The following is a 21,930-nucleotide window of genomic DNA, read 5'->3' as shown; positions in this document are numbered from 1 at the left end:
CAGTGTAGCTGTTTTAAGATAGGGACGATATGCTCATGGCCTGCTGCCCCTATTAGCATTCTTTCTGTAGCATTTTTCACTAGTTGCAATTTCTGGACCATCTTCAAGGCCAGTCCCAAGTAGAGCTCATTGCAGTTGTCTAGCTTGGAGGTTACCAGAGCATGAGTAACTGTGGCCAGGCTACCCAGAAATGGCCATCATTGGCATACCAATTGGGCATGAGTGCTCCTAGCCACCAAGGTCACCTGGGCCTCAAGTTACAAAGATGGTTCCAGGAGCACCCCCAAACTACATACCTGATCCTTCAAGGGGAGTGCAACCCCATTACGAACAGGTAATTCTGCCAACTCCAAGACATGGGAACTACCACCTGATAGTGCTTCCATCTTGTCTGGATTCAGCTTCAATTTTGCTGGTCATATCTAGCCCACTACACACAATGGTTCAGAAATTGCACTGCCCGTCCTAGTGCCAGTGGAACAGAGAGACAGAGCTGTGTGTTACCAGCATACTGGTGGCGCCTCACTCCAAATCCCCTGATAACAGCTCCCAGTGGCTTCGTATAGGTGTTAAATAACATGGGTGACAAGTGTGATCCCTGTAGGACCCTGCAGAAAAACTCCCAGGGGGCCAAACAGAAGTCACCCAAAGCTACTATCTGTAACTGTCCTTAGACGTAGGAGCAGAACCATTGCAAAGCCGTGCCTCCAACTCCTAACACTCTCAGTCCACTCAGAAGGATACCATAATTAATGGCATTGACAGTGTCTGAGCGGTCAAGGAGAATCAACAGGGTTTCAGTCCCAAAACCTGGCTTGAAGCTACATTAAAATGTGTCTAGATAATTGGTTTCATCCAAGCATGCCTGAGGGTGCGCCACAACCATCATCTTGAGCACCCCTCCCAAAAAAGGGGATGTTGGGAGACCGGGTGGTAGTGATCCAATTTGTATAACTTGTTCCCTTGTATAAAAATAATGAGAGCTGAGGAGAAGTTTCGCCCATTTCAATTTGGGGGACAAAAGTCTCCCCTGCTTTTGACTCTGCCCTAAACAATAAATATCCTGCTCATTCAAAACTGGCATGCCAAGTAGAAGGCTAGGCTAGTATGGGTTGAGAGGGTTTGTGGTGGGGGATGCTAGCACCTTTCTTCAGTTTATCATCATAGCTTTATTGCAATGTAAATTTACTTTATCCATTAACCCATGTTTTTTATTCCGTATTTGAGTCACTGTCAACTAGTGGGTTGAGATCCTGGCTTAGGCCAAGGGCTCATACTGAACTAATTAAGGGATAAAGCAAATAGCATTCGAACATCTGTGATGATTTTATGCTGGTCGTTCACTGTACCTGCACTTTGAGGATTCAGGTTATTTACCCACTGCTGAGTTGTATTGTTAAAGCTTTGCTCAAAACTAAAGGTGGTGCCTGAAGAAAAACAGCCTGTCCTGAGGTTGTGAAATCCCAGATGAGCCAGCGTATCAAGGTACCATGTTTGCCTTGAAATTATTTATGTTTATCAGTGGAGGAAGAGTACAAGCGGTAAATTTGCTCCGCATCAATAGTCCAACAGTTCATCTCTGTTGCTGGCGTGATTATGAATAATTTATAAACACGTTATCCAAAACCGTGGAGAGAGTCATTAGCATTTTAATGAAAACAATACATGCATTGTACTAAATCCTTTACATTCTTCTCCTTCCTTCTCTTCCTCCAGTAAAACTATTTGTGCAGAGCGCTTTGAAAATAGCTGACAACACGGGATAATGTGCTGACTGGCGCTATGGGCAGGCGATACCCAGGGGCTCACTGTCGTCAAAGCAATTAATGTATGTATGTGAATTTTCTCCCTACCTGTCCATTTAAAAGCAAAACAAAACCTGGTAGTTTATCTTTGCTGACTTTTAGCTTTTGAAATTTCAGTGCCCATTACTGTTTCCCCTAATATCACTGAGATTCTCATTCTTTGGGAAGTACATGAGAAGGTCAAAGATAGCATGAGAGGTTTCTGAGGTTACGTACCATGCCTGTACCAAAAAAGGGGTCCTGCTGAATGTGCCTTGCTGAGGAACTCTCACATCTTGGAGCTGGCAGTTCTCATGTTTACACATGCGTATTTGCATGTATATGCATGTGCACATGCACACACAGGAGTCCTGCTAGGTTTGAGAAGGCCCTGGGCAAGGTGCGCTCCAAGGACCGCCAGAGCTGCCCTGGCTGCTATCACTCCCTGTGCTGCCCTGCTGAGTCACCACATCTGCTATCTTCATTTATCCTGTGACAGTACTCAGGGAATGAATATGGCTGTAGCTTTGGCCGATGCTTCAGCAGTGTGTCTGTCCACTTTTAAAACTGTTAAAATGTTTTTTTTTAAAGGGATATTATGGTGACTCTTATCAGCCTTGATATACCTGTACAAACCAGGTGCTGATGCAGCACCTGTTTCTGGCTGCACCATTCCCCTCCCCCATTGTGTGCAGCTGTCTGTGACAGTTGTTGTCTGGCAGCCCACCAGGCTGTGGGACTTGAGAATTAGGCCATAAAGTCCAATCCTTTAGATGTTACACAGAAGCAAAGGAGAGGAAGCTCGAGTGATTCTGGCAATTTCTTGTTGCACTTCCAATTTAATGCCTGAACAAAAGCTCATGTATTTCTCATGTAATGAGATATATAAACTCCTGATAGAGGACGCATCGCTCATTCTCCAACATAAGCTGCAGTGCTTTTATATGTTGTCGTTGAGTTCCTGTATCCATGCTATATGGATAGGTGAAAGATTGCCATGGGTTGTGCACAGGTTCTTAATGTGTTGCAACTCTGAGGCATGTTGAATGAACATATCTGAGATCCCCCACCCATTCTCCATAAGGACATGCCCCTAGTCAGGCCGAGATTTGTGTTCTGTTTAGTTATCCCTTTCCAGTGTAAACTTGGTGCTTGCTTATTCCTTGCGTCTGTCTTGTTGAAAAGCAGTTCGGGTGACATTATCATAGTTAATGTTGTTCTGCTTCTGTCTTCCATTGAGGTCAGTTTCAGTAAATGGTTTAAATATCTCTTTGAAGTTTGCAACCTGTCCCTTTTAATTTACTTGAAATGGCAGGTGAGAAGTGGCTGTCCCTGTGGCTACTGTCAGTTTCAATCCTTTAGCCTTCAGGCTTTGCATATTCCAAGGTATGTCAAATGAGCTTCTCAGGAGGCAGTATGTGAAATATTCTTTGTGACTTCTCCTCTCCCAACAAGTGTTAGGGCTTGACATTTTTGTTGATGCCCTTTGCTACTAAGATAATGCCTTCTATCTCTTTGCTCTTATTTCTTTTACTGTACGGTGGTCTTAACTGACCCATTTTGGTAATAGTTTTTTTAAAAGGTCTTTTCACAATGTAGCTTACTATTCGATGTCATAATGCTGTTGTTATATATGTGGTTTCCTTACCCTCTTTCCTTGCTCCAAAGACCTCTTTGGCAGTCTGTTCCACCCCTCCATACAGGTTCCATTGCACTCCCACAAATAGGCAAATGCCTATTCCTTGTACCAGGCTATGGAGATTTGCCTGGGCGTTTTAGTTAGCTCAGGGCTGTTATCAGGCAGAATTAAATCTACAGCTTCTAGTACACGTAGTCTAGGACAAGAAATATATGCCTAATCTTTAGGTACCTGTCTAGTTTTAAAAAGTCTGGCAGAGATGACACGACTGCCTCATGGAATATGTATCTAGTTATAGAATTCATATTATGTTTCTGAACCAAGCAGGTACTATATTTTTGGAGTTGTATCTTTGACAGGATTTAGCTGTAATCCTACATACACTTACTAGGGATGACTGAACACAGTGAGACTTACTTCCAAGCAAACTTGCTTAAGATTGCACTGTGCAACTTTCAGCACATGCTGAACCTAGGAACTTCAAGATGTCAGGTGAAGATTCACCTTGGGCATCACCATCCTGCTCTTGCTTAAAGGGTAAACTACAGGCAGTTAGAGACAGCAAGGAAGGCTTTGTTAACAACAGAAAATATCATGTTGTGCTTCAGCTGTAGCTCAGTGATAGAGCATCTGCTTTGCATGCAGAAGTCCCCAAGTTCAATCCCTGTTATCTTGAGATAGGGCTCGGAAAGGCTACCTGAGACCGTGGAGAACCACTACCAGTCAGTGTTGACAATACTGAGCTAGATGGACCAATGGTTTAATATGGTATAAGGCAGCTTCCTATGTTCCTTCATGCCAGACTTTCAGGTATGCTCATTGATCAGCTGCTTTAATCTCTGTGCCTCCCATGTGCATCACTCCAGAAGGAGATGGTGAAAGGGCATTTACGCATATATGTGAATACCATGGAAATTGTACGGAGAGCAGGAACAAACTCCCAGGGGGTTCTTTGGGAAACCAGTAAATGGTGGAGACATATCTGACTACGTACATAAGACAGCTGTTTAGAGATTTGAGAGTGGTATTAAAGATATCATTGCCCATGGTGCTCATTTTTTGTGTCCTGTCGTGATCACCGGTGAAACCAATTTTGCAGGGTTTTACAGTGCTCCAAGCTATTTATGCAACTTACAAAATTCAGCTCTTGTGTGTGCACAGAATGTTAACTTTGTATTACGCAGAAGAAACCTAAAGCCCCAGATATAGTCAATAGCATTATTCTTTAGAAAAGCCAAAAGCAACCCCCTAAAGCACCACCAGTACTGTATCCTAGTAAGCACCTGTTGCAAGGATGTGGCCCTCCAAATGTTGCTTTCCAACTCTCATGAGCCCCAACCAGCGTGGGTAATGGTCAGGGATGATGGGTGTTGTAGTTTGCAACATCTGGAAGGCCACATCTTTGCCATCCCTGACCTGTTGGATAATGCCTGTAATGAATGACCTGCTTCTGTTCTTGCCAATGCCTGTTATTTTCATATAAAAAAACAGGTTGCCACTAGCCCTCAAGGCAATGAACATAAGTCTGATAGCATGTGGATAATGCCTTATAAAATATCAGTACCAGAGAGGTGCCTAAACAAAGTACCAGAGATAAAAGGGTTTGGATTTTGTGCCTTGTATAGTTCCTTACCTCCCCCTTGAGTAGCAATAAGCAAAATAAATTGTGCAAAATAAAAAAAATGTGCTTGATTTGCATGATTTATACAAGTTACAGAATTCTTCTTGTTTTTGGGTGCATAATTTTATTTTTGTATTTTTATGCAGGTGAAATCCAAATGCCTGGATACAGTTAATTTCATTATTACTGTGATATGTATAGAAAAAGTAGAAGTAGATGCAGATAGGAAAACTGAGCAAATATCTTTTTCCCTGTAGCAAGCCTCCCTCCCCCGTTATATTTATATAGTTACCAAATGCTGCGAAGTGCTGAATCAGTTTTGGCTCAAAATGGTCTCATTAGCCTGCATAGAGGGAAAGAAGAGAATGAACCTCCAGAAATGAATGATGGCATTAGGGAACATCACCCCGTTCACCAAGGACCCTGTTAACCCAAAGGCTCCTTGAGAGGTGGGTGGGCTTCTCCCCCCACCCCACCCCACCCCACCCCACCCCACCCCCTGCATCTGTTATGAAAAAACTAGCCTATTTCTCCTTCACAATGCAAGCTAATGGAGAAATTGCTCTCCCATTCACTTACATCAGGAGGGAGAAAGAAAGGATGCAGCCCCAGAAAAGGCAGGAGGGGGAAAATCTCACACAGCAAGGATAAATGGGGTGATGGTGGGGAAATGGTGACATTAGTCCACCCCAGTCATTCTTTGGGATCTATGCTTTTTTCCCCATCACCCTTCCTCAGTCCCCCTATGCAAGTCAGTGTAGAGATTGTTTTCTTCCACAGAGAGGGAAACTGAAGAACTGTAAAGTCAAGCAAGGCTATGCCTGTGCAGGTGCATATTGAGAAGAAGCACCCCCCCTCCAATTGAATAAAGTATGACCATTCAGTCATTGAGAGTAATATGAAAGGTCAAACCTTCTTCCCACAGATTCACTCCCTCCACACCAAGGTTGAAGATGGGATGAGAGAGAGGAAGGTTGCGGGGAAAGGGTGCCGATCTGGGTCTGCAGGGTTGAAGCCACTCCCACCACCAATAATAGTAATAATACTACACTGCTGATTTATTTGGCATGCACAGGGGAAGTAAAATACACTCTATTAAAAATGTCATCATTAAACTAGTCTGAAAAATCCAGGAACAAAGGTCAGAAGTACTGATATTAAGACAGGTCGGGTGAGAGTTGTGTGTATTGTAAGCAAGCAAGAAGCTGTAATACCCCTGTATGTGTGTGCATATGTGCTAATGTGGGTCCACCCAGAGTATGCTACAGACTGCTAAGCCCCAAGTACTTCCATGTTGTTGCTGATGCTTGTCTCCTAACTCTGTGTGAGGATCTATATGGGAGAGGAGAACAGTGGTTTCTCTCTTCCCTTACCCTCATTAATTTATGTTGAGAACCAGATAGAGCAATATTGACTTCTGAGTAATTATATGAGTAAACGTGAGCCAAACACTATATTAAATAAAGCAATAGGTGAAGCAATTGCACTTAGCTGTTGGGATAATCTTTCCTCTGCTACCTACCTCTTCAGACTGCAAGGTCAGCTGTCATTATAGTGACTGCAACATGGCAGAATGGAATTTGCCATAAGGCAGTGGCTTGGCTTCCAAGGTATATACCTTTTTATGGAACCCTTTCAGTATTGGCTTATATGTTAAGGATTGTTACAAAAGATTCTGGGGCATATTCTTGGGTGCGTATGGTCTGTTCAGTCTCACCGCAGCCCAAAATAAACAGAGAGCATGACCAAGAACATCCCCAGCACCTCCATGTGGCTCCAAATTGAAGGGAAGATTGGCCAATGGTGGACTTAGTTGTCAGCCAGTGTGGTGTAGTGGTTAAGGTGTTGGACTGTGACCTGGGAGACCAGGATTGGAATCCCCACATAGCCATGAAGCTCACTGGGTGACCTTGGGCCAGTCACTGCCTCTCAGCCTCATGAAAACCCTATTCATAGGGTTGCCATAAGTCGAAATCGACTTGAAGGCAGTACACTGCTCATCTCATTGAGGGACGCAGGAGCAAAGTTGAAAGCCACTGCTGCAGGGCAGCAGCTATTAGTTAGAAAAATTCTGTTCACTTAGGGAATGTTCTTCATCTTTTTCTTGTTACCTTTCAATTTTTAAATATGATGTAAGGTGCTTTGGGTTGGAGTGGAATAGCAATTAAACAAAACATGTGAATAACTAAGGTTGCAACCCAGTATATACTTACATGGAAGTAAGACTTATTAAAATCAGTGTGACTTACTTTTGAGTAAATATGGATATTAGGTTGTCCAGACTAAAAGGATAGAAGGGAGAGGGATGGAGTGTGTGTGTGTGCACCGCACTTAAGAGAAATTGCCCTTCGTTGAGGTTTTGCAATGCTAATATATTTAATCTTGTTCAGTGGATTTGTCAGTTAAAAGCCAAACAATTTATATAAATACTTCTTTAATTTGTTTATAGCCTTATTCCGTTTACATCTAGTTGTCTTGTCAGAATCCAAATTCAGCCTTGCCTAAGGGCTGATTGTTCAGAAAAAGGCTGAAAGCCCCAGTTCCCCTTTCATCGCCTCCTGGTAGGGCTATTGTGCATTTACCAGCTGTGTGAAAGGCAGATGTTCAGCAACTGCAAGTTTTCTCAGCATAATGATATAATAAAGAGAAATGCTGCACCTGTTTAGTTGTTTACCTGTCGTGCAGCTGTTAGACATTTATAAAGAATTTACTCTTGTTCACTAGCACAACTCAAGATTTTGGTACATTTGCATTTATTAAAGTAAATTGTGCTTAAGATATGAAATGGTATTGGGACTTAACTCTGGGAATTTTCTTCTTTCTCAAATGTGCATGGAAAATTTTTCCCTTTTAATGTTGTCAGTTATATATATATATATATATATTTCCGCTCCCCCTCCTTACTTGCAATAGTTTGTTTTTTTACTGAATAAATTATCCAGCAGCTATTGAAAACATTGTGCTGCATTGGCTTTGTTTTGTGGCTTTCTTCATTTTTAATTTCTTAAAATGATCCCTCTTTTCAGATTTCAAATAATAATCTATTTCCTGATCCATTGTTGAAGCCCAGTGATCCATGTCAGAAGTGCTTCCAGGTCAGATGCCCTTTCACATATTTTAATACACCTAGAATTTCTTTACATCTTTCCTGCTGGGCTTATATTCTTGCATGTATGATTTAAACAAATATGTTTGTTCTTTTTCTTTTCCTTTCTTTCATTTTTTTCCCTGGTGTATTCTCTTTGTAAAAACAATGCTGCCAGTTTTGAAAACATTCAGCCCCAGTGCAAGCATAATTTCTTATCCATTGTTTAATTAGGAGCAGGCTTTGGGATCTTGCACATGCTTCCCTTCTCAGGGCTTACATTTCCCCTCCTTGGCTCACCCACAGTTAGCAGTGTTGCTGGTGTAACGATTAACTGTGGGTGGAACTGCACATTTATCTCGACAAAACTGTGTTTCCAAACCCGCAGTTGTCAAGATGGGCATTTATAGGGGAGAATCAATGGTTGGAAGTGAGGTTTAACATTAGCACACCTACAGACTTTCTTTTGCAAATCCCTTGCCGTAGTTTCCTATTTCCCCTAGTGGGGATTATTTCCAATTTTACAGCCTGACTGAAGAATAAACAATTGCAAATTGCCCTGAGAAAGCATTTCCTGGGAAGGATCAGCAGGCAGCCGAAAAGCCATGTGCCTCCCTTCGTTGTGCTGATTTCCCCAACACAAACCCTCTCCCCATCCCTGTTTTTGCATTAACATTGGGAGAATCCCTAGGAACCCCATGTTGGTCTCATAATGAGGCTCTCAAATCCTGGAAATTCTGTAAGACTTCAGTGAAATAGTCCTGCATAAAAAATTGCTATTGTATAGTGGCTAAGAACATGAGCCAGGAGACCCCCAGGTCAAATCTCACCTCTGCTATGAACTCATTAGGTAGCCCTTTTTCTTTCAGCCTACGATCTTCCTTGCTGGGATAACAACATTATCTGCAGGGCTGTCACATATATGAGTGCCTTGAAGCTTTAAGAATGAGATATAAATTCTGCAGAGGAGGAGGATGAAGTAAAGCTGGGGAAACATTGTAAGACCCTTAAGTTATTGCTAATTCTTCACCCTTCCAATTTTTGCAAAAGGTGGAACATTTGGTCAATTGCCTGGCAGTCTCCAAGGTCTTGGTACATAAGTCTGCTTTTATCCAAAAGGACGTGCTTTCTAGGCAAGACCAATTATAGCCTAGTTGTGCCTATCTTGTCCTTATTAACTTAATAACATTGATTTGTTAAATTGTTTTAGTTTTTTTATTATCAGTACTGAGGGAATAAGTAATGGCCTGTCTGCCTCTCTAGAGTTTCTGTCAAGGCACTCAGAATTACTCTTCTTAAAGCACAAACTTGTATGGCATTTATTTTGAGGATGGTGTCCGGAGGTTCACAAGATTGCTGCCTCAGGAGCATAATTTGGATCAATAAGAATGCGCAGGAGGTGGGGTGATGTACTCTTCAGGCATTCTTTGACTTTCTAGGTTTTGAGCTGAAGAGAACCATCTCCCTGGTTGGATTCTTTATGTTTCTGTGTGGTCCACTTAACTCTTACTGCGGCTGAATCAGAAGTGGGTGAAGATGGTTAGGGATACTGCTGTGAAAACAAGCAGTGTCTCTATAACCATTCATTTTAGAAAATAATTTAGGTTGAATAGGACACATGATTCACTCCTCAGATAGGGTTGATTTTACAGAGTTTGGCCTCAGGTGATTTCTCCTCATTTACTGTCCTTTTTAGGTTTTCTTCTACTTCACTCAACCTTCATCTTTGGGGTGCTTTTTTGGTCATTGCTTCCTTTGTTGGTAATGTATTAGAAAATGGAAAAGTGGGATACAGTAGGGTGTGTATTTTGCCAGTGAACATGTGTGGGATTGATGCAGGGTCTTTCTGGACCATGGACCCCTACAGGCCCTGTTACATGGAGCTGTAAGTGTCCAGCTTTTTATTGAGCTGTGCAAGGCAGTAAGAAAATTAGCAAGTACCAGCAGCGGTGAAGTTTAGGCAATTTTAGACTGAACTTAATGGTCTTTACAGGGGTGCTCATATGTGCACCCATACACATGTGTATTCAGTTCACAGATTTCAAAATCTGGTAAGCCAGCCCTTCTTTGTTTGGGGATCTTGGACTTCTCTCCCAGAGTACTGCCTTGATGGCATCACTATGTGCTGTTGCCTTCTGACATACACACCAGCATTCTACAGATGAAAATAAGGATCCACTTGCCTATCTATAATACCCCTATTCTCACACCAAGAACCTAAGGGTCTGTCCTACCACTTTTACACACTCCTAAAGAGTCATCTTTGCCTGCCATCTACTGTATTCATCCGTACTGCAGTAGCCTGGTCTGAGCCAGCTTCTGAAGTGCTTATATTGGTAAATTGTTCATTTTAAAAAACAAACGTAGGACTGTTTGTGAGAATGTTTTAATCACGTAATGGATGTGGTAAAATTTATACAGAAACTTTTACAAACTTTTACAAGAATTCAGCTACATTTGCTAGTAAGAGCAATTTATGACGGTTGTTCGGACAAATTGGTTTTGCTGACTGATGCACAGAGTGACTGTAAGAAGCCATACTATTCCAAAACACAAAGGCAGAATCCCATAGAACATAACTGGAAAATATTCCACCAGAGGCAGTGCCCTTGTTATTACTTGATTCTACTTGAAATACGCACATGATTTGCCTAACAAACTCTGATTTGGCATTTTACATCAGGATTAAATAGCAGTCTGAGAGCAGACATTAGGCAGAATAATTGTGTACTGAGACACAAATCACCACCTGCTTCCTAAGGCTAAGGGTTTTTAGGGAGTTTGGAGTTAGGAACTTAGGAATGTGCCTTATAAGGAGTCAGGCCATTGGTCTATAGCATAGACAATACTGAACTAAATAGACCAATGGTTATACTTGGTATAAGGCAGGTTCCTATATTCCTAAATGCCTGAAAGTTTAGTCTTAGTGTTGACAACATCCACATATTAGTACCTTTTTTAAAATAATAAATCTAAATGATGTGTCAAAGTACTGTTGCCATGTATATTATACAGTAATCTCCCAGGGATAATGTAGCCCTATTATTGGCTTTGACAATTGGAGTGTCTTGACGCTGAATAAATGTTCCGAATATCAAATCTGCGATGAAAAACAAAGCAAAGGAATTGACAGCTGAAGTGATCCTTGAAGGTTCTTCATAAGAGAGGTGACCCATGAATCCATAAACTTTGTAAACCAAAAAAGACAAGCTAGCATTTTTTTGGCCCCCTCACCCTGCTTGTTATCCCTGTTGCATAACCCTAAAATAAATGTGCCAGCTGCTTCATGCAGATCTGCTCTGATAAACAAGAGAGCAGCAGACTGACCAGGACCAGGCTATTTATTCAGTTAGATGTGTTTGCCCTACTTGGCCCCTGTTGTAATTAGACATTTCTGTAATTACATAGGTTTCTCAGTTCTTATTCAGTGAACAGAAGCACAAGAATCAGAGCCACTTCACATGTTTACATGGCATCATGGGTATATTAGTACTTTGCCATGGCCAACAAAGCATGAAAAGAGAACGTGCATCTCTGAATTCTTGGGGATATGCACTAAATGCAAACGGAGATATATTGATTGGTTCTGGATTCCTGGCACACACCTATCATGTGTTTGGAGATGCACTTTTTCTCTTCATATTTTGGGGCTTAAATCCAGCATAGAGTTAAGCTTGCTTAAACCCACTGAAGCCTGACATAGGATTTCATCAAAACATTGGAATACCTGCAGTACCTTGTAAAAAGCAATAGGGCCCTCTTTTGTTGTTCAGTGACAATTTTCCTCTTGCATTTGCTCTCCCATTGCAGTTCCTGTGGCAGTCTTGAGTTTTGTACCTCAACTGAAAAGTCAAAAGAGCATCTGGTGAACATCACGAGGACAAATATGAAAGCATTTGGTCACTTTTTTAGTTAGGCTTAATAGGCTTAGCTAGACTGACAACTTTCTTCTTCCATTTCATATTCCTGAAACATTGTGACCCACTTTCTTCTCCCTCCCTAGCATTTCCCCCTTTTTTCTGAATGTTATTTTGTTTGTATATGGTTTCTCCCTATTTTTCCTTATTTGGGATTAACTGGGAAAATAGCAATTTAAAAAATCTGTTAATAACTTAGCAAAGGCATCCAGTGATAGAGACTGGAGGTAGGAAAGACATTTCCCTTGCCCATGCAGTCTTCTAGCCAAGGCTCTGCCATCAAGATTTGGTGATGGCCACTGGTTTAGGCGGCTGAAAAGGTGGATTAGGCACATTTGTGAAGGATGGGTCTATTAACAGCTATTAACCATAAACGCTAAATGGAGCCTTCCAAGTTCCAGGGCATTATACTTCTGAATACCAAATGACTGGGGGGAAAACATGGGAGGAGGCTCTTCTTTTCATGCCCTGCTTGTGGGCTTCCCAGGGCATCTGGCTGACCATTCTTGGAAACAGGATGCTGGCCTGGATAGGCCCTCGCTCTGATCGAGCAGAGTTTTTCCTTGTGTTCTTAACTTCACCTTACACAGTGCAGCACCTTGTCCGTCTACACTTATGCTTCCCACGCTGTCGGTCTGGTATTGTTATATTGCAAAAGTGGATGGGTAAAAAGCAGTAACCAAAAAGGCTTCCATGAGATTTTGCTGTGTTCTTCCCTTTTGTTGAAGGTGGGGAAATTATGGGCTTTCAGAAGAGGTTGGACTTTAGCTTCCATCAGCTTCAGCCAGCAGAGCCAACATCTTGAGAGCTATAAATTCCCCACTCCTGGCATATAGCGTTCAATTCCCCCACTCAGCTATATGGACCACTGGGAAGATTAGCATAACTGGTTTTGCACAGCTAGTATGAAAGAGAGGAGCTATTAAATGAACCCACAAAAATCCTTATATCCCTCCAATTCTCTTCAGATCTGCCATTAGATTAAACCTGCTGCTGTGTATTTCTCGGGTACATATGCAGACAGGTTTTTCAATCCTCTTTCCAAATAAACTTAACACCTCATGATTATTATGCTAAGGGTATTTCATGAGTATTTCTGCTTTTTCCCCAGTTGACTCTGGTGTGGAAACCTTGGCAGGGTTTATGGCAAGCAACAGCACGACAGACATTGTGAATCGGAACGGTCCCGCCACTCCACCCAACACGCTTCACCTGCGCTCCTCCCATAACGAACTGCTGAATGCTGAAATCAAGCACACGGAAGTCAAGAACAACACCCCTCCAAAATGCAGAAAAAAATATGCATTGACTAACATTCAGACAGCCATGGGCCTTTCTGATTCTGCTGCGCAGCCCCTGCTGGGCAATAATTCCTCCAATATAAAGCTGGTGAAGAATGGAGAAAACCAGCTTAGGAAAGCAGCAGAGCAGGGACAACAGGATCCCAATAAAAATCTGACTGCTCCTACAACTACTGCAGGGATCAACATAACTTCTGAGAAGTTGGAGGGGAAAGAGCCAAAGCAGCAGAATTCTTCAGGCAGTGAAATACTGCCAACACAACGCCGGAGAACCAAGAGCTTCCTAAATTACTATGCAGATCTCGAGACATCAGCAAGGGACGTTGATCAGAATTATGAGAACAGCCAAGTGGCAGGGGAGGAGAAACTGTCCTCACAGTGCAACAGCCAGGCATCCGCTGTGATTGTTAATGGGGATGCCTTGCCTCGGAAACAAAACAAGCCAGCGAGTCCAGAAGATGGACAGGTAGCGACTGTATCGTCCAGCCCAGAGACGAAGAAGGATCATCCTAAAACGGGTGCCAAAACGGACTGTGCATTACACAGGATTCAGAACCTGGCACCAAGTGATGAAGACTCTAGTTGGACAACATTGTCGCAGGACAGTGCATCTCCAAGTTCACCAGATGAAACAGGTATGGATGCTTCCTTTATGAGCTAGGAGGTGGGGAGGTGACATGTTATGTGCTTGAGTGAATCCTTGCTAAGTATAAAGGTTAAGCCTATATATCACTTGGCTTCAAGAGATGCGGCTGAGATTGCAAATGTTGCTGAGCTTAAATTTTTATCTTTATCCTGGGACTTTTTACCCTTTAGTATTACAATAATTTACCTTAAGAAAAGTTTAATTCTTGGTGTCATATAAATGGCTGTGGCAAAACTAAAGAAAGCGCAGCAAGCCTGTTAATAACAATTAAATGACATTCTTGTTTCTGTCAAGTTGCTACACAAAATAGGTTGTTTTTTTTCAACTCAAAGCTGGGAAACTAGCATTTCTTTTGGTCCTTCAGTACTTGCTGCTTTGCATTCAAATTGTGCAGAATCACCTGACAGTACAGTCTTAATCACATTTATTTTCAAAATGTGCCGTTGAGTTCTGTGGAACTTTACTTCCCGATAAATATTTTTATGATTGCATTTAGAGCTGGGTAGTGTTGGCTGTTTCGGTGCATTATGGAATTGACCATCCAGGATCTTAAATGTGCAAACTTGTGCTTCAATAATACAGTTGTATCCAATGGTGAATTTGCGCTAGTGGAAATGCTTCTGTAATACAGGGTATCTGATTTTTGTAAATCCCTCCTACCAGTGCAGACCCCTGTGTCCCCAAAGCTTTCTCTTAAGGATTGATGAAAATGTGGTACCTCACCTTGTTCTAGTGGAAGTGCCTCCACTAGTGTAAAGCCATTGTTTGATAGAATCCATAAATGTTGAAGTTGTTCTGTTAGCTTTCCAGTCTATATAACATGAAAGAGAGTGAATTATATGGAACAGAAAGTAGACTTAGGCATTTTTGTCAAGCTCTCATTTGTCAAATCATATGGAAGCATTTTTTTTTTAAAAATGTGGGCTTATCATTGCCTCTGTTGTGGATGCTTATGAAAGAATAATGATGCCCCCGGTCCATAGAGAATCATGCTCAATGATAACTTGACAGTTGTTACTGGACCCTCAGGCTGTGTTACTCTAGTATTTTCTTATCCAGGAGTTCATAAATACACTCATCATTCTTGCCGTGGCAGGTGGTTTGCTTGCTTCTAGTGAGTGTGACTAGTACTAGTCCTCCTCCTGAATTTGGAGCAAATACACATTTAGGCCGCAATCCAGCACATGTCTACTCAAGAGTAAGGTCCATTGGGTTCAATGGGACATACTCCCAGGTAAGTGTGTATTGGATTTCAGCCTTAATGTCACACGTAAGTTGGCCTTCAAAAGATGGGATCCTCTAACTCTTCCTAGAAAAGCTGGAGGTTGGTGGGATTATGTACACTTGCTCTCAGCTGTATGTTCCAAACATATGCATTTTAATGTGTGGCTCTTTAACTTGAATAGCTGTGTTCCAGCTAGCAGACCATATCACTATCACTACCTCCAGACAGTAGTTGAAAGTATGTGTATGTCTACTGGTAACATCTGAAATTTGTTATCTTCTTATGAATTTTGATAATCCCTTTTTTATGTTCAAGAGCTCAGATATACGACAATGAATGCTGACAGTTACTTAAATCAGAATGACAGCATTCACCAGCCTATGTCCAACATCTAGAGATATACGCTGAAAATGGAATGACTGTCTTCAAGTCAATCCCGACTTAGGGCTACCCAATGAATAGGGTTTTCATGGTAAGCGGTATTCAGAGGGGATTTACCATTGCCTCCCTCTGAGGCTAGTCCTCCTCAGCTGGCTAGGGCCTGCTCAGCTTGCCACAGCTGCACAAGCCAGCCCCATCCTTGTCCGCAACTGCCAGCTGGGGGGCAACTGGGCTCCTTGGGACTGTGCAGCTTGCCCATGGCACTCACTGAGCCACTCTCTGTGGGGGTGATCTTTAGCTGGCCCTTTACACCCAGGAGACACGAGCTGGAATTTGAACTCACAGACTGTGGACTCTCAGCCAGGCTGTCCTCCCCACTGTGCTATACTAGCTTGCGAGATATACACTAGATAATGCTAATGTTCACAATTTGTCTGAGTGGTATTCAGTACTTCTGAAACCCATTAGGACATCAAGACCCTTCCCTTCTCATGCACACAGAACTCAAGAAAAGAGTGGGGTCAGCGGCAACTACAAGTTGTGGCTGGCTGCCAATTGTGGACCCCTGAACATAAGTGCTACTCTTTGTAAAAAAATAAGTGGATTCCAAAGTCTGCATTTCCACATTACTTCCCAGACTGTTACAACTGAGCATGAGGACAATGGTATATAGTCCTTGGTTTCAATCAGAAGGATATTTAAAATACATTGTTAACAAAATGGGTGGTTTTCAATATTAGTCCTACTTAGAGTAGACCCATTAAAACTAATAAACATGACTAACTTAGGGTCATTAATTTCAGTAGGTCTGCTCTGAGTAGGACATAGCCAAACACAACCTTCTGGGTTTGCAAATGATTAACAGTTGTCAGACAAAACATTAGAACTTAGCTATATAGAGTAACAAACTGCATATCCAACTGGCAAATATCTATCCATTAAAAAGTAGTTCAGCTCCAATGTTCCATAAAGCAAAAACCACAAAATGACAAAAAAAATCTAAAAAAATATCAAGATTAACAAAATCTGTAGCCATCCGCGTATCTGATAGGGCATTAATTGAGCCCTACTTAGTGTAGTTTCAAGTTTCTGTGGGGTGGTCTCCATTTAACCATACATAAAGGTATGGTTCAGGTAAATAAAATTGAAAGGTAACCCAGAACAAGTTTTAGTAAGCTTGTGATGCTTTCCCCTTTATCATGATCAGATCATTACTTGACATTTTTTGGTAGCTTCAGCTACTATGCCAGCTGCAACCATACCTGGATGAAGATAGCTTGGCCATAGTTATCCATGCTTGTTGTAACTTATAAAGCCCTAAATAGTTTGGGACCAAGTTAACTGATAGATCTTCTTCTTCTGTATGTGCCTATCCAAACTGTACGCTCCCTTTGAGGACTCTTCTCCATGTGCCCTTGCCGAGTTATGTGGGTGACTACAAAGGAAAGGGCCTTCATTATAATATTTTTGACACCAGATGAAGACCTTCTTATTCACCCAGGATTTAAATTGTATTTTTAAACTTTCCTTGGGCTCTTGTGATGAGCAGAGCAATCAAACTCATGGGAAGTTGGTGGAAGGGAGGCTGGCGGAGGAGGAGCTGGCAGGAAGGTCCGTGGCATCCATTTTGCATTCAGGAGCTGCTGGGCTGGCTGAACATGGGCTCAGCCAGGAGCTGTGCACAGAGACTGGAAAGTAAAAGCCAGCTCTCACAAATACCCCTACTCCAGAGAGTTCCATTGTAATTATTTTCTTAGACCGACCTTTTTCCCGGCATAACTTTGGCCTGGATTGGGACCCACAGGAGTGCTCAGAATGGAAGTTGGATGTTATGTAACTCCTCCCTCAGCCCCTTTCATATGCCTTCCACCGGCTCCCATTCCGCTGTGCTGGGCTTCTCCAACGTACTCCCAGCTGAGCTGGCAGGGTCCCAGCTCCGCTTCAGCAGAGCCAGGGTGAGGGGCTTCTGCCGGCATAGCTGGCACATCAGTCATATCCAACTCCCCTCAGCCGGGCATATATACAAGTTGGATTGTGCCCTTAGTTTGGTTTAATCCAAACTGTAAACTGTTTGGGTCTGTTATAAGGAAAGTTTGATGTATTTTTATTGTTGGTTGGCTTCAATGATTGTATGCTATATTCTTAATATTTAGGAAGCTGCACGGAATATTTATTGATGGATGGTCATATTAATTTAATATGTTTAATGAATAAATAAAATATAGCAAATGTAGGCTGTTGAACCAATCAGAATTGGGTATACAAACATATGGATCCAATTTGTTCACAAATCTCACTGCAGGGTATTGATGTTAAGGACTAGGTTGGTTTCTAAAGTGAGAGGCTGAGTTTTGACTGTTGACAAAGTTTGGTTTGCCTGAAGCAAGAAATAAATGAGGGACCTGTAGTTCACAAGAGAAGATGGAAACATACAAGTCTGAGGAAAGGTCCGAATGGCCAAACTTCTGAGCCTGAAGTACACTTTCTTTCTTTTTTAAAGACAGATCTCTATCTCTCTCCATGGTATATGGATAAATTGAGGTCTTTGAGGTATATGCGATTATGGGTAGAGCACAAAACTCAGGTTAAAGCTAACAGCACAGACTTCTTTTCCAAGCATTATTTTAAAAAGACTGTGAAATGTATTGTTTAAAATGTCTAAAATGAAACATCTAATGGAAACTTTGCAAATCTAGAATATTAAATGAGTCGCCTTCACTGAACACCTATATTGAACTGATGCTATCACTTGAAAACTAAATTTATTTAGTTATTTATTTATTTGTTACATTTATACCCCGCCTTTCTTTCACCATGGAACCCAAGGCAGCATACACGTGGTTTCCAGGCAGTCTCCCATCCAGGCACTGACCAGACCCAGACCTGGTCCAGCGTCCGCAAGGTGGTAGCCTCATGTGCCTTCAGACCAAAGCCTGGGGCCAGATGAAAATTAGTTCAGTATCTTGGATTTGAGTATGATTGGGTTCGGAAGAGAGGTGTGTTAGTTAAGTTGTGACACAAATGTGTAATGTTTGGATATAGTATTTGAATATTTATTGTGACAGAACTACAAAACTAGGCATCTCGGGAGCAATTTATAGTTTTAGTTTAATGACTTGTTTGCTGCTTAAAACACAACTGTGTGTTGACATCTTCACACAGCAAGCTGTTGACATGAAAAAGCTCCTGAACACAGTGGTGGCTATTTCAACTATCCCATTTTACCCCCATGGAGTTATGTTGGTGTGATTCAAATTGTGGCAGCTGCATTTGGAGAAAGGGGGTCTCAGTAGCTTGCAGTGTGATGGTGCTCCTGAGTGGTTATGTTTCAAGTGACTCCCATATCATTGATTGGTGGGGACAAAGAGGTGAAACAAGGAGAATAAAGCTCTAATCTTTGTCCCCACTCCCGTGTCTTAGTGCTCTTGCCTACCAGCTATCCCTCTTATTTTTCCGGTCTCGCTCTAATCACCCACTATTGGTACTCTTGCCCTGCTTCTTTTCTTTGGAGTAGCTCTATATCCACTTTCCCCTCTACTTACTCTTCCAGACCTTTTGTATTCCTTCTTTTAACTACTCTGCTGTTTATGTAAATCCCAAGGGTGCTGGGCTCTGGCCCTAGCCCAAGTATCTGTTGCTAAAGAAAAAGAGAAGAGAGAGAATGCAATCATAATTCAGACCACACTTTTAAAAACATGGTTTTCAGGTTTCCCCAAAGCTATGAAACAAGACATTGAAATATGAGTGAATTTGGCCTGATAAATCTATGCTTCAGCATTTTTTCTTTTTTGAACAGCATAGAATTCCTGCCAAAATTGTCTTACTTGATCTATGTTCCTAAATGGATACTTAAATCTGTAAAGAAGAAGGGAAGGGGCTGCCATTCCTCCCGGTAGAATGGAATCCAGCAGCTGCTAGATCATCTAGCAAATTTAGTGTTCAGTATGTTTAAAACTGTGCTGCTGCATAATGTTGCATTAATGCACAAGTGTTCTAATTCCAGCAGCTATATGCAAAGAGGGTATCCAACTCTAGGGCAATTTTTTCTTTCCCGCTGAAAAGCAATGTTAGGAGCCTAAAGGGCAAAGCTATGGGTATGCATCAGGTAAGAAGCCCCCAAATTGACACATGTCAGGGAAACAGGAAGTGCAAGTGTCCCTGTGGGGACATGTACACATTCCTGTTGAGGTAGTGTTGATTGTGAATGTCTTGTTTTTGCACTACTCTGTCTCATCCAGAATGGAATTTTTGCATGAACTCCAGGGGGAAGAAAGATGCAAAAGTTTTATTTCAGATAAGATAACGAAATGTTAAGGCAGGAAGCATGAGGCATCTGCGTGTTCTGTTCTCTGTGCACCTGTGTCATAGCAAAAGACATTCTAAGACACTAGCTAATGTAAACAGATGGAGTCATTATCAGATGCTAAAGCTATCACTTGATATGTTTATCCCCATAGATGCTTAAAACTAACAGTAAGGCATTCTTGGAACAAATGCTTTGGTACAGACTCCAGTATCATCTGGCAGCTGCATTTATCATATTTATCTGTTTGTCTGTTTAATTTATCTCTTCAATTTATATTCTGCCCTTCAACAGTTCCAGTGATTCCAGAGCTGGTTACATCTTAGTGCACTATGAAATTACACAGTAAGAATTTAAATAACTAACATCAGCTAACATGCAGCAATTACAAGAGGTTGCAGCAGACCATCACGAGTGGCCAGTGGGGAATTTACTCAGCTCCCCCACAAAAGTCTGAGTGAAAAAATTAAGCAACGCTAAAAAACCAATTGTGATAAATACGTTCATGTGAATTGGCCCCATGGTTTAATATAACTACAGTAGGGCCCCACTCATATGGCAGGTTAGGTTCCAGACCCCCGCCGGAAAGGGAAAACCACCAAAAAGTGGATCAGCTGTAGCGCGGTGGTCTGAAACCTAACCTGCTGATCGCACCAGAGGAGGAGAAGATCAGATCTTCCCCTCCTCAGGTGCAGTCAGCTGGAGTGGGAGTCTGATTGTGCCAGAAGAGGAGAAGATCGCTGTAGCGAGCTACATCTGATCTTCCCCTCCTCCGGTGTGATCAGCTGGAGTGCGGGGAGCTCCAGCCCCCCCCTCCAGCTGATCACCCTGCTGGCGCCATATTAACAGAACGCCGAAAAGCAGGTCACCGAAAAGCGGGGCCCTACTGTAATAAAGATGAGGTCTGAAAATTAAAAGGCACCAGGTGGAAGATACAAAGTAAAACTAAGTCAGTGCAAAAGAATGGTGCAAGAATTACAGCTTGAAAGTGAGATTACACAGAGGATTAGATGATCTGAGGTGTTGTATGTAAATGGGCATTTGGAACATCAAAGTGCAGGACAAATGAAACAGCATGGTGCAAAGTGACATGATAAAGTGTGGTAGAAAGATAGGGGCATATTCAAGAAAAACTCTTTCACAGTTCATAGACAGTGAAATGTTGTCTGCATTCATTTTGCATGAATGATGTATGGCATATCATAGTGATAAACTGCGGAAAGCATGGTCTGAACACCTCTCAAAGTTCCCCAGAAGATCCTGGACTCCCCTCCTTATCCTCTTCACTTTTGTAATCTCCTCCTTGTTTGTCTCTTGAAGCTATCGGCTGATTCAGTCTGGCTGCGATTGGCTTAACTGTTTTGATATCACAGAAAGATTGATGTGACAGAGAGGTGGCAGCCTATAGCTAGGAAGATTGAGTATTAAAGGACAATGAGAGAGTCTGGGCTAGTGAAGGACTTTTGGAGCCTTGTACAAGATCCCTTGTACATTAGGGAACCATCTGTACTTCATCCTATGGCTCCTTAGAAGTTTTAGAAAGCCTAGAACTCTATGCTAAAATAAGTTGGGCATGAACATTCTGGAAGCAGTGTGTCCCTGAGTTGCAATCTTAATCTTACTGAACATATACGTTTCAGTGACTTCACTGAGACTGACTTTTCAGTAACCGTTACCAGGATTGCAGCCTGGAAGTGTAGCATTGCCATGTGGAAATTTGGAGGAATGATGGGGCTGTGTAATAGTGGGTAATATGCTCACTCTATAGATTTAATATATTCTTTGTAACAACATTTTTATTATTCCTGTTAATTGGGGGAACTTGTGGCAAATAAACATTTGCCAGGATTTTAGTATATAAGGAAAGATTCCCAGAGTTTTTTAAGTATTTCTCATTCAGTTTTTAATTTAATTTTACTACTAGTCCACACACACTCACACACATATGTGTGCCATTTTCCTGGTTATTTTGGCTGACATAGTTCTTGGCTTTGCTTAAATTATTGATTACAGTGAGGGGGGAGGGAC

At 42.0% G+C, this 21,930-nt stretch overlaps 1 protein-coding gene across 15 annotated transcripts in view; it reads left to right on the top strand.

Annotated features, from left to right (window-relative positions):
• Nucleotides 1-21,930, top strand: part of APBB2 (amyloid beta precursor protein binding family B member 2) — a 250,482-nt gene that overhangs the window by 112,260 nt on the left and 116,292 nt on the right. For 9 of the 15 annotated variants that reach the window (XM_061585504.1, XM_061585495.1, XM_061585494.1 and 6 more), the window contains one exon: nucleotides 13,158-13,982. In XM_061585504.1, coding sequence (XP_061441488.1) covers nucleotides 13,158-13,982 — 825 coding nt within the window. Of the gene's footprint in view, nucleotides 1-1,716; nucleotides 1,833-3,099; nucleotides 3,171-8,070; nucleotides 8,140-13,157; nucleotides 13,983-21,930 lie in introns of all 15 variants that reach the window. The other 6 variants (XM_061585506.1, XM_061585503.1, XM_061585505.1 and 3 more) reach the window with 3 other exon arrangements.

Source organism: Rhineura floridana, chromosome 9 (genome assembly GCF_030035675.1).
Source record: "Rhineura floridana isolate rRhiFlo1 chromosome 9, rRhiFlo1.hap2, whole genome shotgun sequence".
NCBI lineage: Eukaryota > Metazoa > Chordata > Lepidosauria > Squamata > Rhineuridae > Rhineura > Rhineura floridana.
This window is presented reverse-complemented; position numbering and strand designations above follow the sequence as displayed.